The 16,007-nt window shown below is 49.5% G+C and overlaps 1 protein-coding gene across 1 annotated transcript in view; it reads left to right on the plus strand.

Annotated features, from left to right (window-relative positions):
* Nucleotides 1-615: 615 nt before the first annotated feature.
* Nucleotides 616-16,007, plus strand: part of LOC128795522 (rho GTPase-activating protein 7-like) — a 45,771-nt gene continuing 30,379 nt past the window's right edge. Inside the window, exon 1 of the mRNA XM_053956332.1 lies at nt 616-674. Coding sequence (XP_053812307.1) covers nt 668-674 — 7 coding nt within the window. The 5' untranslated portion in view covers nt 616-667. The remainder of the gene's footprint in view (nt 675-16,007) is intronic.

The following is a 16,007-nucleotide window of genomic DNA, read 5'->3' on the forward strand; positions in this document are numbered from 1 at the left end:
ACTTTGTTTTAGAGAAAAATAACCTTTGCTGTGCCAAAGAGTTTCAGCCTAAAGGACTCCTGGGTTTAACGTGTTTGTCCCGTGGCCTCTGGCAGAACTGGAGCAGTGTCAGGGCGGTGTCTGCAGTGGAGCACTCACAGTGTGCTTTGCACTGAGCTCACTCCGCTGGGCCGTGCTCCAGTTCCTCGAGGATTTCTCACTGATGTAACTGCAGTGCTTCGAGTACCTCTGTGCGCTCCACTGCCCTCCATCCTGCCACAGATCCAAACGGTGTGCATCCCGTGCTTATGCTGCCAGTACTCCCCGGTGGGACCCATGCCTCGCACACGCGGGCACTGCCCGGCACGATCCCTGCGGCGGGCTCAGCCGCAGGTGCTGCTGAGAGATGGCAGCCGGAGAGGCTGCTGCTGAATTCCCAGCGCCAGAGAAAGGAAGCGGCGTGTCAGAGCCGCGGCGGGATGCGCAGAGCGGCTGCAAGGAGCTGTGACCGAGCTGCTCTTTCCCAGGGAGGATTCTCCACCCCGTCCTGGGTGGGATCTCAGCTGTCCTGCTTAAAGCCGAGCAGATGGGGCTGGAGCTCAGCTGCCCCAGGCAAGACTTGCTTGCTTGCAGGGACACAGGAGTAACTTCTGCACAGGACAGTGCCCCGCTGCAGTTGCCTCTCCCCATGGAAGGTAGGAGGAGGTCTGTTTTCTTTCCTGGGTAACTCTGTTTCTTTAAGGTTTTAAAACCAGCAATCAAACTACAATGCAATCAGCCGGAAAACAAGGCACGAACTCGGGAGGGAACAGCAGAGGTGTGGGTCTGGCTGTTCCCGCCTGGGATGTGCTGCTTCTATTTGGGTCACTTAAGAGAAAACAGAAAGTTTTTCCATTAGGTATTTTATTTAGAATTTTAAAGAAAAAAAAATAGTTTCTAGGAATTTTGAGATCTAGCACTTAGCATCTGCAAGTCCCACAGTGGGCATCCAGTGGCACAGCACAGCTGTCCCAGAGACAGGCAGCGTGGCAGAAGGTCCCTGCCTGGCAAAGGTTTGTCCTCTCGAGGGGAGCAGCCGCCCTTCCTGCTGCCACCAGCCTGGCTCCAGCCCTGCTGCTCCCCAGGGAGCACCAGGACCCTCAGTGCTCCCACGGAGTCTCATCCCTGTGGTGTGAGCACAACCAGGGCAGGGAATGGCTTTCCCATAGGGACCAAGTGGGGTGGCAGAGCTGGGAAAACAGCAGCAGCAGGGACACTTTCTGTGGGGACAGCATGTCAGGCCTCCAGCATCCGAGGAGGTCACCCTGAGCAATAATGCATTTTCCTGAAAAGCAATAGCAAAAGTGATCTGTTTTCTGGGAGGAAAGCAGGCGAAAGGGGACCTTTGGGGTGGGTGCCTAAGCCCACAGCAGTGTGTGGCTGTCCCCCAGCACGAGCAGGGGCTGGAGAGGGACAGTGCTGCTGCTCCAGGCCTCCATGCCCAGCTGTGCTCCCCTAGGGTGGTTTTTGTCTCAGCTGGCTCAACCCTCAGTGCCTCTCTTGCCCCATTCCTGCTGTGCCCAGGTCCCTCTGCCAAGGCTGGAGCTCTCCGACAGCAGGAACTGGTGCCCCATGCTGGGGCAGTCCTGGCATTTCTCTGGCCATCAACCCCAGCTCCTGCCTTTGCCAAAGGCTTGCTTTGCAATGCCAAAAAAATCCTACAGCAACTCCGACAGCTCTGTAGGAGGGCATTAAGCGTCTGTGTGTCAGAACGTGGCCTTTACTTTATTGCTTCATGTAAAACACTTTGTATTCTCTGGGCAGGAGAGGCAAGGGTTGCAGTGAATGTTTTCAGAAAGGGAATTAGTGTCATGTCCCTTCCCAGTGATGCTCCCCTGTCAGACAGACCCTGGTGAGGCTGCCCAGCCTCACCAGCAGCTCTGCTCTCACATGGATCTTGCAGGACCTTTGCCAGGACCACAACTGGGAATAGCACTGCATTTCTTGTCCTTTGCCTCTCTGTAAAATAAATCAAGCCGAGTTTTCAACCCTCTGTTTGCTGATGCTCTCTGGCCAAGTTTCGAGTCAATTTATTTCTCATTGCTCTGCGTCACCCTGGCAATGAGCCAAGCATGAGAACTGGGGAGAAACACAATTAGTTTGCTGCATTTCAGGCCAGGGCTGAGCATCCATCTCTTGGTTCACAGAGGTCTCCCAGGCAGTAGCAGAGGTGTACTTTTTAAGGTAGAAAATGACTTGTGTTTTGGAAATGAATGAGTTGTTGACATCAGCTAAGAGTCATGAGGAGGAATGGGTTGTGTTGCCAGGTATTCACCATAAGAGCACTCTGCCCTGGAGTGCTGCTGCAATGACACTGTGGGAAGTGACCAGAGAGGTGCTGGCTGGAGGTCAGGAAGGGCCCTGCCACAGGGAAGAACCCTCCCTTAGCCATGACTGCTGTGCCACGGGGCACTGGGCAGGCAGAAGCCACCATCCACCCGTCCTCTGTGGGCTCATTCCCTGGGGACAGCTGCTGGCAGAGCTCCAGGCATGGAGCCCAGCCTGAGGTGGGCAGCAGGGCCAGCCAGGTCCCACAGTCCCAAGGGGGCTGTGCAGTGCTGGGGGCTGCTGGGGTCAGCACTTGTGGCTGGCAGCAAGGTCCCCCCTGTCCCCAGCACCAGCCCTGTGATCAGAGCGCTGTTCAGAAATGGGGAGGTGTTTCTGGGAATGTTTTTGTGTGGGTTGCTGTTCTTTTTGGTATAAATTTGCTGTTTCAGCTTCTGAAGTTCACCGTTTCCAGGGTTCACACTTCCAGGGTTAACGTTATCTGACACCTGCCAAAAATCTGGCTCTCCAAAAAATCTGACACCTGCCAAAAACTGGTCCAGCAAGCCTTGTGCAGCAGGGGGCTGAGCACACACACTGCCTGCTGTTCCCATCCCTCCTCCACCTCATCCTGCTTCCCTCAGTGCTCCTGGGAAAAGGCAGGACCTGGAGCTGTTGGAAGGAATGCTTGTGTGGGAAGGGAACTTGGCTTCTCTGGTGAATAAATCACATAGAATCCATTTTGTGCATTAAACAAAGCTTTATGAAAGGCAGATACAAAGGAGAGGCCCTGCTGGAGGCTCAGGAGGTTTTCCTGTGGTGCCTGACATGCTCTGGCACTGGAGCCTGGCCACCACTCGTAGGTCTCAGCCTGCTCAGAGACCTGAAGCACCTGAAGCAGGATTGGTGCTGCCCACCCTGGTTTCAGCTCCCCAGGGCTCTGACACTGCAGACTTTGCTGTTGTTTCCATCGTCCTGCAGGAGCAGGGAGTTTGTGGGAGCCAGGTCTGTGGTGGGGGCTTGTGTGAAGAGGCTGGTGCTCATCACACAGATGTTTCCCACTTTCCTGCCCAGTTCCAAACTCTCACACAGGAATGAGGCTCTAATCAAAATGTGACCTTTTTCCCCAGTTTTACTCCCCATATTTGGTATCTGTTTGTCCCTTCTTTCACAAAGCAGCCCAGTAATCAGATGACATCCCTGACTCACGCTGCCCAGACATGCATGATGGGGCCTTTCTACTTGTTAGGAAGAGCCTATTGATTTAATTTCTGTAGCATTATTCAGCTAATATGGAATGTGTGGTGCACAAAATCGAACTGAGTCTGCAAAAAAGGATGAAATATTAAATAAACCTTGCCAAAGGACGGGGAGGAGGTGAAGGTGAATGTGCAGGAAGGTACAGGGTGCCCTGTCTGCTGCTCCACCTCTCTGATCTGAGTGCCCCTGGCTTGTGGGAAATGTTGGCAATGCCCCCTGAGCTGGTCAAACACCAGCACTGGTCACTGCTGGGGGACACAGGCTGAAAGCCGTGTCACATATGGCCCAAGCTGCACACCAAGTATGGTCCCTGTCACCTGCACACCTCGGCCTGAGCAAGGAGCTGTCATACTCTCACACCTGCTCACACATGCATGCAGCACTCCCTGTCACACAGAAATACAGGTTTAGGTGCACAGAGACACCTCAAGAGTGTGTGACAAAGCAAACCTGTCTGGCTGGCTGGCAGGGAGCTGTGGGAAAGGCCTGTCAGACACAGCTTTCCCTGGGCTCTGGGTAACTTGCCACTAGATGTCACAGTGTGCTTGGGTTTGCAGGGACCAGGAGTGCCACTTGTGCTGGGGACCCCCAACCAACCCACCCTAGGCAGGGCAAAACTGCTCCCTAAAGTCCCTTTGCTGGACCAAAGCACACAAATAGCATCTTTTTGTCTGTTCTTGTCTTCTAGAGCATTTTTTGGAAACATTTCTAGCTTTCATGTGCCACTCAGCAAAGTCTGAGACACCAACAGGTGACTGGAGAGGTTCACGTGGTGCCAGCCCACGGGGGTGACCCTGGTGGGACCCCTGCCCTGGCAGGTATCAGTGGCCCTGCTCCCACTGCAGCAAATGTCAAACTCTGATCAACATCAGGTGATGCAGCAGGAGCTCCCTCTGTGTCCCAAAGCTCTTGCTCTAAGGGGGGACAAGTTTTGTCACTCCACCAGCACAAGGCAAAGGAGGCCAGCCCTCGTGCAGCTGCCTGGGGCTGACCTCTGCCTAAAGCATCCCAGAGGATATTTATAGGCACACAGGAAACCATGCTGGACCCTGCACTTCCTCTCCCATCCAAGCTGAATCTTTAATTGGCTCGGTAGCACAGGGAGCATTAATTGCGGGTGTTTTTCCACTGAGTGTTGTGCTGAGCAGGGGTAGAACATGTACATGGTCAGCTTTGGGCAGGCTGGTGATGGGACAGGCAGGTCATCTTCTGAACTTGGTACAGCTCTGTAAAAATTTGGTATATTATTAAAAGGCTATGAGTATATAAAAGTGTGAAGCGTTTGCTGAGTGACTGAAGCAATGACAGCATTTAAAGCCTCCTGTTTGAAGTGGTTTATGTACAGACCCAGACTGGCGAGGCCACCCCCCCCACTGCACCCAGGCAGCTCTTGGGTGAAGTGTAGCTGTTGAATTAATGATTGCTTCTCTCTGTGGCTTTCATTTGCCACCAAAATCAAGCACAGCTTTCCCAATCTAAGGCTAAACAAACAACACAGCCAGGGATGTACAGTGGGATGCTTTCCTTGTGCTCTCTCTGATCTCGAGATCAGCTCTGCCCAGCCTGAGCAGGGATGTTGTGCTCTGGATGCTGGTCCAGCCTGGAGAGCAGCTCCCCTGCTGCTCCTTGTGCACAGGGAGGCTGGGTGGGCACAGGCGTGCACTGAGTGAGGGGAAGCAGGGCTGTGCTCCGTGTGGGCAGAGGGGAGCTGCTGCCTGTACCACTGAACCTGGAGAAATGTGAATAGCAGCTGGTGCCCTGGCTGTCAGCCCCTGTGCTGCCCAGGCACCAGCAGTGCGTGCTCCCTGCCACAGACAAGATGGATGGGCCATTGCTGCAAGCCACGGGCTGCTATTATTAATGTTCACCACATGAATCTTCCTGACCAATAACACAGGATTGCTTTCCTTTGTCTGGCATTGCCTTCCCCCCTCTTCCCAGAACATCTACAAATCTTGCTTAGCCACGATAGTGACTGTGCCTTAGTGTCAGGAGCCTCCCGAAATGCTCCAGGTGCCTGAGCACACTGTCATTCCCATGCCCCTGCAGCAGCCAACACAGCAGAGGGTGCTTGAGCAGAGCTGGGAGAAGAAGGGTTTGCTGTGCTGGGGGGCTGGAGCCCAGTTCCAGCTCTGGGGAAGTGGTGCAGCCTCACAGCATTCCATGAAAACGTGGCCACAACCTGGCTCCTGCTCCGAGCAGCCAGTGCCAGGTGAGGCCACCTGCCCAAGCCCCAAAGACACCCCAGAGTGCTCCTTCCTGTGGCACTACAGATTCACTGCTGGAGGATAGAGCTGGGACTTGGAACAGCAACTTTTTGAGAAAAACCTCCAACCTTAAAAAAATTAACATAAATCTAATTTTCTGCAGTTATCACCAATCTCAGATTAATTCTGCAGCATGACCAAACTGCTGCAAGGCCCCACACGAGTATGTTAAATATGTCCCACTGCATGTGCTGAATGTGATTTCCAGACACTGAGGGCTTCTGGAGGAGGGTGCAGATAAGGGTGTGCTGGCAGGCAGCTGCCCAAGAGCTCTGCAGGAGCAGTCTGTGGGCACAGACACGTGCAGGGCCCCAAGTTTCCTTTCACTTGTTGGGTTTTTTCGCTCTTTTTCTGTCCTGTCACCCTCAGATGAGTCAGCTTTTGATTTGCACCAGCAAGGAGCTGGATCTGGAGCCTGGCCACTAAACAAACCCCTGCAAGGAGAGCCCCGGGCAGCGTGGCTCTTAGCCCAGCCCTGGGCAAGTGGGCTCTGTAGCAGTGGGGCTGCAGGGTGGTTCCCTCACTGTCCCACAGCCAGAGGGGTTGGCAGAGGCTTTGGCACTGCTTCTCTCCTTCCCTGGGGCTATGTGGATACTCCTGGAAATGAAGTGCATTAGCTTCTCCACCTCCTGAAGGCAGAACCAATTTTTTCCCATTTATCCCACTCCCCTGTTGGTTGGGAATGCAGCACAGACTCCTGCTGTGTCCCCAGGGCTGAGGCAGTGCCCCAGAGCTGGGATGTGCCAGTGCCAGGGAACTGTGCACTGCCAGCAGTAAGGAAAGTACCTCCTCATTGCTTCTGGGCTCTGCTGCAGAGCTGCCCCACTCGGCATCAGTCATGTGCAGGGCGTTTGTCTGTCTAAACCCCCGGGCTGTTGAGGGAAGCACTGCTCTCCCAAGGAGAGGAGCTAGAGCCTGGCAGTGGACAGTGCCCTGGGACCCCCATCCCAGCACCCCAAAAGTGTCCCTGGGTCCTGCAGTGGGGCTGGGCTGGATGCACCTGGATGCTTCATCCAGCCTCCCAATGGCAAGGAGTGCAAGCACAGCCCCAAATCCTGGGGTGTAGAGCTTGTCCAGCTCAGGGAAAGAGAAATTCCTCCCTGGGGCCTTGGCTGGAAGCCGGGGTGGGGATGGCTCTGTCCCAGGGGCTGCATTTTCCCAGGTGAGGAGCAGTGATGATGGATGCCCCGAGTGGGAAAACCCCTCAGGCCATTCTGTGCCAAGGAAAGTGCACAGGGGAGGAGCTGCCCAGTGTCTGCTTCAAGTGTCTGGCCCAACATCAAAGCACTGGAGTCAGTGGGCACTGTTCCCTTTCGGGGCATGACCAGCTGACCAGAACCTGGGATCCCTCTGCACAGTCAGGCAAGGCAGTGAGCTGGACTGGGGGGCCAGCAGGGTGTGAATAGGAAGGGCTTTGCCTGGGACCCCAAGACTGCTGAGCCTTTCAAGGCAAGCCATGAGTGCACACAAGCAGAGCCCACGTGCATCCCAAGGTATGGATCCACCCTCAGCCCGTCCTGGAGTCACCACAGCAGCTGGCCCAGGAGTGATCTGCTGCTGCCAGGAGCAGGGAGCACACCATGTTCAGGGAGGAGAGGTCAGGCCTCTTCCTGTTTAGATGTTTTCAAAAAATGCTTAAGCATTTTAGTGGAAAAATGACTGAGGGAACCATCCAAATTAGGAAACAGGAAACACTGCACTAGCATAAATAGAATTTTGACAGCTGAAATGAGAGGCAAGTGGTTGCCAGGTAGGGCTGGTAAAGATGCTGCTGGGCCAGCAGCTCATGGGGAAGCTCAGCAGCCAAGGGGCAGGTTCTCACTAGGACACACCTACCCAGCAGTGTCTTGCCAGGTGCCAGAGCCAAGTCACTGGGTGTCTCTCACCTCAGGGTCTCCCAGCACAGTGCCAACAGTCAGCAAGATGTGTCCTTCAAGTGGAGGACTGCTCATGTTTCCAGCAGCGGATATGCTGACAACTAAGGCACTAAAATCAGAATTTTTATGGAGTATAAATAGCAGCAGACTTCCCTGTGCCAGGTTACCTGTGTGATATTAGCTGCTCAAATCTAATGCCAGCCCTGCTCTTGACTCTGGCTCCCCTTCAGCAAATCACTGAAGCTCCCCAAGCCCCTTTCTAGCCATATGTTAAGTTGATGTAATGCTGCTTCTGAGTCTGTGCAATTACTCAATTACCCCTGCATCTGATTGCAAGTAATATGCCCTCAGGGCTGTGCTTCAGTTTTGCCCATTGATTTGCTGTGTGACCTTGAGCACCACATTAAATATACTTTCTATAGTCAAAGGAATTTTGTTCATTTATGCCCATGCTATCCAAACTCCTACTCTGCTCCCAACTTTCCAAGCAGTGTGTTTATTACAAAATTTAAGGATAGAAGCTAACCTAAAATACAAAAGTGATCTGGGGGCCTGTGTTCCATTCAAATTCACCTCAAGCAAGTTTCAATGGAGCTTGAAGAGCCTAAGAAACGTAGATACTTCTGAAAATGTCACCCTAACTGTACCTGCAGGCTCTGACATTCCACAGACGCCTGGATTACTCAGGCGAGCTCCCCTTGCTGATCCAACCCGATGGCTGCAGAGCTGGCAGAGCATTAAAAATGCACATATTTGATGTCTGCTGTGCTGGAGGGGGAGGACGCCTCAAAGTGAAAACTGCTGTGCATTCAAATGTGTTCTTCAAAGCTGAGACAGGTCTTCTCAACCTCGGGCTGAGTAGGAACAGCTACCCCTGGCTGCTGGGGCACAGTTTGGAGGGGCTGTGGGGTGCTGCTTTCTTCCTTGCTCTGTGCACAGGAGGGGTGGGCTATGGGATCAAGGAATGGTGTCTGTTTGCAGAGAGGTCTGCTGCAAAAATGAGCAGCCAAAGGAGAAGTGTGGGCAGAGCTTATCCTTCACTGGGGTTGGCCCCTGACTCTGATGGTACAAGGTTTTGAGAGTTTTCTCTTGTGCATGTTTATGAGGAACCACTGTGCTTTTCTCTTTACCTTTGCTGGAAGATGGCTGTGAAATAGCATGGTCAAGAAGCAAAGCTGCTCTCTGAATATTTTAAGAACTTTTGCCTCAGTTTTCTGTGAATGTTGATTAAGGGTAAATGAGACTTAGAAAAACAGCCAGTATGGATTTACCCTGGGACCATTCTGGGAATAAACTCACAAAAATAACCCTTTCCTAAAAATGTTCTTTATAGCCCCACCCTTCAGGAATGATCTTCCCTGCAATGACCCCAGCCTGGACAGCGCTGGCAGACCAGGGCTGAACTTCAGCTCTGGTTCACACTCAGCAGTTCCTTTTTACAGTGCAAACAGATCCCTGGAGCCAGGGGTGATCTGTTGAGGAACCAGGTACCAGAGTGGGTGAGGACTGCAGAGTCTGGCTGCCTGTCACCCCAGGAAAGGAGTAAAAGTACCCTTCGAGAAGTGGGCTTTGGGTAACCCGTGCAGAGCCAGCCCAGTGAAAGCCATGGGCTGGGGGCAGGGGACTGGAGTGACAGCAGCAGCAGGATTTGCTCCCCACTTGCTGTTGCTCTCTGTACCTGCAGTGCAGAGAAGTTCAAGTGCAACAGGAGTTGCAGGTAATGTCAGCACACCTGCACGCAGGAGCTCTGCTGTGCAAGTCAGTTCTGGGAATCTGTAAAGTGCTTCATGCTCCTTGCCTTGTGTAACAACACTGAAATAGTGTGCTGGGTAATTCCTACAAATGTTCCAGCTTCCACACACAAGCCTCAAACCACTGAAAGAGTCACCCAACATCAGTGAAGACGAGGGCAGTGATAGACTTGAATGCTTTAAACAAGTAAAGCTACAGACCTCAGCTGTGCTCTGATTATTTTCTTTGAATTTGCTTCCTTTCCACTGCTTTTTTTATACTGAGGCATAAATAATCTTAAATTCCAGATCACCCATGGGTCCAAAATTTAGCTGTAACAGGGACTTCTGCCAACTTCTACAAAAGGATTTTGCTAACATGAAAGAAAATAACTCATACATAATAAACACTCCTCCTGACCCACGTTATCCTTTTGCATTTAAGGTCAACCATCTCTGAAAGGAGGGGGGGAAAAGAAGATAAAGGAGATGCAGAGAGTCAGCTGCAACAACAAACTAAACCCTTGCATGAAGATCCTCCTATCAGGGCTGTTCACAGCTGCCACTACATTTTTTCCTTGGCCTGAATAATGTAAATACTGGGCTGGGGAGTGCTTTCCTTTACACTGGTGTAAATCTGGGCTGGAGCTCCAGCCCTGACCTGGCCATGCACACACTTTACCCCTGGCAGCCCTGCCCTGGGGTAAGGGGACCTGCTTCCTCAGAGGAGCTCGCCATCCTTTGATGCTGGCTGCTGTGTTCAATAAAGGGCTAAATTCCTCTTGTTTCTTGAAATAAACTTGCAAACCCCTTGACCTTCCTGAGCTGGAAGAATATGTTTACAGATTGTTTAATTCCATTTGTCTTCCTGAGTGTGTGAGAGGGAGAGCAATGTGGTTGAGGGAAGGGGAGCTGTGCTGTGTGACCAGCCTCTTTCGATATCAGAGACAAGACACTGGTGAATCCCGTCCAGTTTGAAGGGCACAGACATTCCCATTTGGAGGAGGAAGTTAAGGAATTATTTACTGGAATCCCCTGTAATTTTGCTTTATATAAAGTTCATAAGGCAGTAGTGTAATCTTTTGTATTTTGTTATCTATTCTCATGACACCTTCCAGGACACCAATGCTTTGTGGACTTCTAGGAAAATATCAGGAGGTAATTCTGCAGCAGAAGCTCTTTCCTAGTGTTACACCATCTAAACACATCTCCTTTACACTTTGATTGCTACCTGAAGTCAGGGGAGCCAGGAGAAACAAAGTTTATCAGAGGGCAAGAGGCAAAGCACAAGGAGGGGAGGTTACTGACATACCTGAATTAAAGTCTAGAGCTTTATTTAAAGGCTGTAGAAGCTGGAAAAAAAGCTCTTTAAGACAGAAACCATCTTTTCTCCGAGGCCTGGGGGGCACTGGGAGGCCTCATGGGTGTCATCACCAGGTACTTGTAATAATGTCACTATTTCCAGAAGTGTTGGCAGGAGCAGCATGGCAGGAGAGGAATTGTGAAGGGTAGCTGACTGAGGATAATGGATAGTAGGATGAAATTGAGAGGAAAAACTTAATTGGAATTAACTAGCTGAGAAAAGCCTCTTGATCTGTCAGACAGTGAAATTGCCTCCCAGGAGCAATGGTATAGTCTCAACCACGTGGGCATTTAAAGCCAGTCTAATGTCTATGATTCCCTGTGTTAACTGGAGTATCTCAATAATTGGAACTGACACAAAGATTTATCTTCTTTGATTGACTTGCTTTCATAGAGGCTCATCTCTTTGTGGTGCTGCACAGAGCTTTCAGGGCAGCTGTTTGCACTTAAACTGCCAGGAGCTGACAGTGTGTATCCATTTCAGCTCTTCAAATGTGTTCTTTGAAAAAACACTTAAATCGCTGGAATAGACAGTACTAATCAGTCTGCAGGAAAATGGAGCAGCCTTACCTGAGGCTCAGTGCTATCAATCTGCCTGTGCCAGGGCTCGGCCGTCCTGCAGCAGCAGAGCCGTTTAGGTGCCAAATGCCCAATCAGCCTGAAAAATTGGGCTGATTTGACCGAGGCAATAAAAGGGAAAGGTGTTTTGCCAAATGTATAAAAACAAATGGTTGGTATTTCAGCAGTTACAGCAGAGTAGGATTAATCACACTGAGATGATGGAAATTCTCTCCCATGCTCATTTTTCCTGATTTCAGAAGAGACAGCGTGTGGCTGGCCTGAAGGGTGAGGTCCTGGAAAGGCTTTTGTATTTGGATTTGCCCATTCATTCCCCTGCTGTATGACCTTGTGCATATCTCCTCTCTCACTTTGCCTTCTGTAGGTTTAGACCCACAGAAAAGGGCACATCCAGCCTCTGGCCTTGGCTGAGATCTGAGCTCCTACTTTGTAGTGGCAGCGTGTTGGGAAGGGTGTTTGGAGTCCTTTCACTTCTCTGCCAGTGAAAGACATAGGGATGGTGTCTTCTCTGCAAAAGAGATTTAGATCTTACTGAGATGGGCTTGTAGTATGCAAAATAGTAGGTCAAGATGTTTTGCAGAAAGTGAGAAATTGCTTTTCTGTAGGGCACAACTCACAGGTGTTTATGTGTGCTGGCATCCTAATATTGACAGGAAAATGTGCTTTTTTCTTAGTCCTTCTAAAGCCTTTTACACAGGGAATGCAAACTTGACTTGTTACCTTGCCCTCTCCCATTCAGCAGAGCTCTTCAGAGGAAGAGCTCTGTATTGTGTCCCTTCTGGAGTGTGCAGGTAGAACCTGGGGCACCAAAATGCCTCTTTTGCTATGGAGAAGTACAGCACTTCAGAGAAATCAGAACTTCTGGAGATATAAACTCCCAGGCTGATTAGTGTGTGGATTTACAAACTAGGGGTAACCACATCAGGCTGGACACAAGAGAGGAACAAGCTGTGCTGCCAGGGATGAAATCCACTTGGCCTGTTTGCTGGTGGCAGCACCAGAACCAGCGTCAGGTCCCGGGCTGTGGCTGCCCCTGTGTGGCTGTGAGGCTGTGGAGCTGACTCACAGCTGACTGCTCAGCTCAGAGCCAAGCCTGGCCCAGCACACCAGCCTGCAGGCGTGCATTTCTGAGGAGTTACACAACCTCAGCCTGCAGGCTGAGAAGCCTGAGCAGCACTGCTGGCTCTCCTGCAGGTTTCCTTGTAGCTCCAGCCCAAAGACACAACTTCACTCGCCCTCCAGTGTCTGCTCCACCTGGAAAAATGGAGTTCTGTGCCTTGAGATTTGTGAAATGCTTCACAATGAGTGAAGTCCTGCTCTGCCATTAAACCTTCCAGGTCACTAAACATTTCAGGTTCTCAGTGCTCAGCTGGCTCCTCCACTGGCCACAGCCACCACTGCTTAAAAACGACCTAGTTAGGGCAATTAATGTAAATTAAATATGCTCATGCTTTCCCTGGAATGCTGTCAGGTATATGAGGATAATATTCTAATTTACTTTTTAAGGATAACTGGTCATAAAGGGGTTTTCATCCCATTGGAGCATTGTTTTTCAAACGACTCTTTTTTCTGCTATGAAACATTCTGATTAAATATATCTATACAAAGCCAGGGAGAAAAGAAACTGAAAATTTAAAGTGAAAATGAAGGAGGCAGTTGATAGTAAATGGTTATTTAAAGGTTGGGGGGGAAAAGGGAGAAAAGGAAAAGAATTAAAAGTACACTTAGAGAAGTGGGCTTTGGGTAACACATGCAAAGCTAAAACGGATTGTTACCACTTATTACACTCTTCTGTTAAGTTTCTTCATTCACTCTGCTGTTTTTAGAGTCTCCTCAGGAGATCATCTGTTCTGCTGAGCTGGACTGTGTCTGCATGTGGGCTCTGGGGTTATCAAATAAAATCCTTTTCTCAGAGAGCAAACCGCTTCCAGCCCAGAAGGGCCCCCCTGAAGCAGCTGGGGCTGGGCAGGGTGTGACACGCAGCCCTTGAGCTGCCCCACATGGACCAAATCCAGCCTGGTGGCCACCAGAGTGTCCAGGGAAAGGCTCTGCTGTTCAAACACGCCATGGTGGGAGCAATGAGCATCCTCTCTCTTTGCTGACCTCTTTGCTTGTGTCCCACCATTCCCAGGCTGCTTTCCCACACCTGTTCTCCTTCAAAAAGTCCTTGAAGAGCACTGGCCTGAAACTGCCAGCTCATCTTACAAGCCACAACCCTGCTGCTTCTCATGTTGTGCAAGAGTGCAAACAAATATTAGTTGTAAAATTATTCAGTCTTTATGAAACCCAGCTAGACCATTTGGCTTTTAATAGCATCAGCCCCGAATTACACGTCTGGACTAGACATAGTGCAGAGATTAATTTCCTTTAATTTGTTCCAGAGTAACTCACAATTTAATTTAACTGAGCAGTTCCTTGTTCTCTTATTCTGGAATGATGGATTGTGAAATGCACTCCTTTAAATTATTCCAGACACTTGATTTTTGTCAGCAGAGTAATCTTTCTCAGCGGTATGCTAAGTATGCTTTTAAAAGGTATGGTGAATATGAATGATATGCACTTTGTTGATGATTTAAGTGTTTACACTTTCCAAACCTTGCAGAAAAAACAAATATGGCTTAGCTGCATTTTGTTTTATAACCTTTCAGAAGTGATCATTCAAATAACATCAAAAGGACTTAAATGGATTTCTAAATTTGATGGTACATGTGAGGGCAACTCCCTTCTCAACAGAGAACCATGATTTTGAAATGGGGCTGAGCAAAGCTTAGACTATTTCTGATGCAGAGCTTCCATAGATCATCCAGAAAGATTTCTATTGGAGCCATTAATGGTAAAATATTTCATGTGGGTGCTGTCACTGCTTACGCTGGCTTGATGTTGCAACAGAGCAGTGTCCTTTCCTCTTTGTTTTCTTTCCCATTTGCTGTTTCTATTTCTTAAAGATGAAGTGGGACATTTGTGGAGAGGAGCAAAGACACCATGTATGATTTTTTTTTTCTATACTGCTTCCTTTAGAAGAACTGCAAAAAGTTATAGTGAAGTTGAGTAAGTGATATTGATGGAAACCAACCCATCAGGTCCTGTCAGCCCAGGCACTCCCTCACTCTCTATTATCAGAGGTAAGGACTATCTGAATGCCACAGCAGAAACTGCACAGCATTCCTGTGTCCAGCTGGAACCTGACAACAATAGTTATTCTTAAATGTGGGGAGACAAGGCAAAGCCTCCTGTCACAGAAATATGTGGCAGTGCTTTGTAGGCAAAGGTAAATGTCCCTAAACTTAGCAACACATGAACTGCAGCACACACCTACCCATTCATTTTTGGAGGGTTTGCACCCACAGAAAAGGGCACATCCAGCCTCTGGCCTTGGCTGAGATCTGGGCTCCTACTTTTATGTATTGGCAATGTGTTGGGAAGGGTGTTTGGAATCCTTTTACTTCTCTGCCAGTGACAGACATAGGGATGGTGTCTTCTCTGCAAAGGAGAGTTAGATCTTACTGAGATAGCCTTGTAGTATGCAGAATATTAGATGAAGATGTTTTGCAGAAATTGAGGAATTGCTTTTCTGCAGGGCACAACTCACAGGTGTTTACATGTGCTGGCATCCTAATATTGACAGGAAAATGTGTTTTTTTCCCTTGGTCCTTCTAAAGCCTTTTACACAGGGAATGCAAACTTGACATGCTACCTTGCCCATGTAGCTAATATGTACCTTGTTCCTTCCAAACTGAACTGTGCTCCAGCCTATGACATTCCTCCCAAGTAATGTTGGGGATACTTGGCAAGCAAAGGAAATGCATGTGTGTTTGTTACCAGTCTGACTTAGACACCTTTAGCCACCACTGCTTTGAGAAGAAGGTGAAGATTTGCAATGTGCTTCATACTCCTTGCCAGCCCTCTCTTAAGACAATGCTGTGGTGACCTGTCAGCTCCCTGTCCTCTAATTATCTACACAGCCAAGCCATCCAAGGAAAAACTGGCTCAATAAAGGGGGTGTGTTGTGCCTGGACACGTGTAAGAGTGGATGTAGCCTCCCATCACAGGTAGACTGGCACCAAGCTTTACTCCAGTCTTAGGCAAGGACTGAGTGCTGCTGAAATCTGAAGTGAGCTAAAGCACATCAATGTCTTTTGATGTGAAGTGCTTTTATGAACAGGTTTTATTGGTTTGGGTGCTTCAGTGTCAGTATTTCTATTTTGAACATCTTAGCAGCAATCTTCTTCAAATTCAGAATGTGTGAAATACTCTTCTGTTGAGTTTTGAAAGTCTGTTATAGCCAGATATAATAGTGGTAAAATAACCCATGCAAAGGCTTTCAGGTCTTAAAACCAAGCTTTACTGGCCTTGCTTCTTTTTCAAAGCAGAAATTGATTATCAAATTGCTTTGCAGTATTGCCTGGATAGTGGATGCCTTTACGGCCATCACCTGATAGCGGAGATGTTATGGAAGATACAGACATGTGTCCTAAATGTGCATTAAATTAGGACTAAAATCCAACTGGCTTTTGTCTTCAAACAGCTGTGTGACAGGAACACTGGCTCAGTTAGTCTCCAGACTACCTGAGGCTCACAGCCTTTCTCAGAACCAGCAAAGCTTTGTTAGCCAGAATGGATGCTGCCAGCTCCTCCAGGAGAGGATCTGA

This window comes from Vidua chalybeata, chromosome 15 (assembly GCF_026979565.1).
Source record: "Vidua chalybeata isolate OUT-0048 chromosome 15, bVidCha1 merged haplotype, whole genome shotgun sequence".
NCBI classification, from domain to species: Eukaryota; Metazoa; Chordata; class Aves; order Passeriformes; family Viduidae; genus Vidua; species Vidua chalybeata.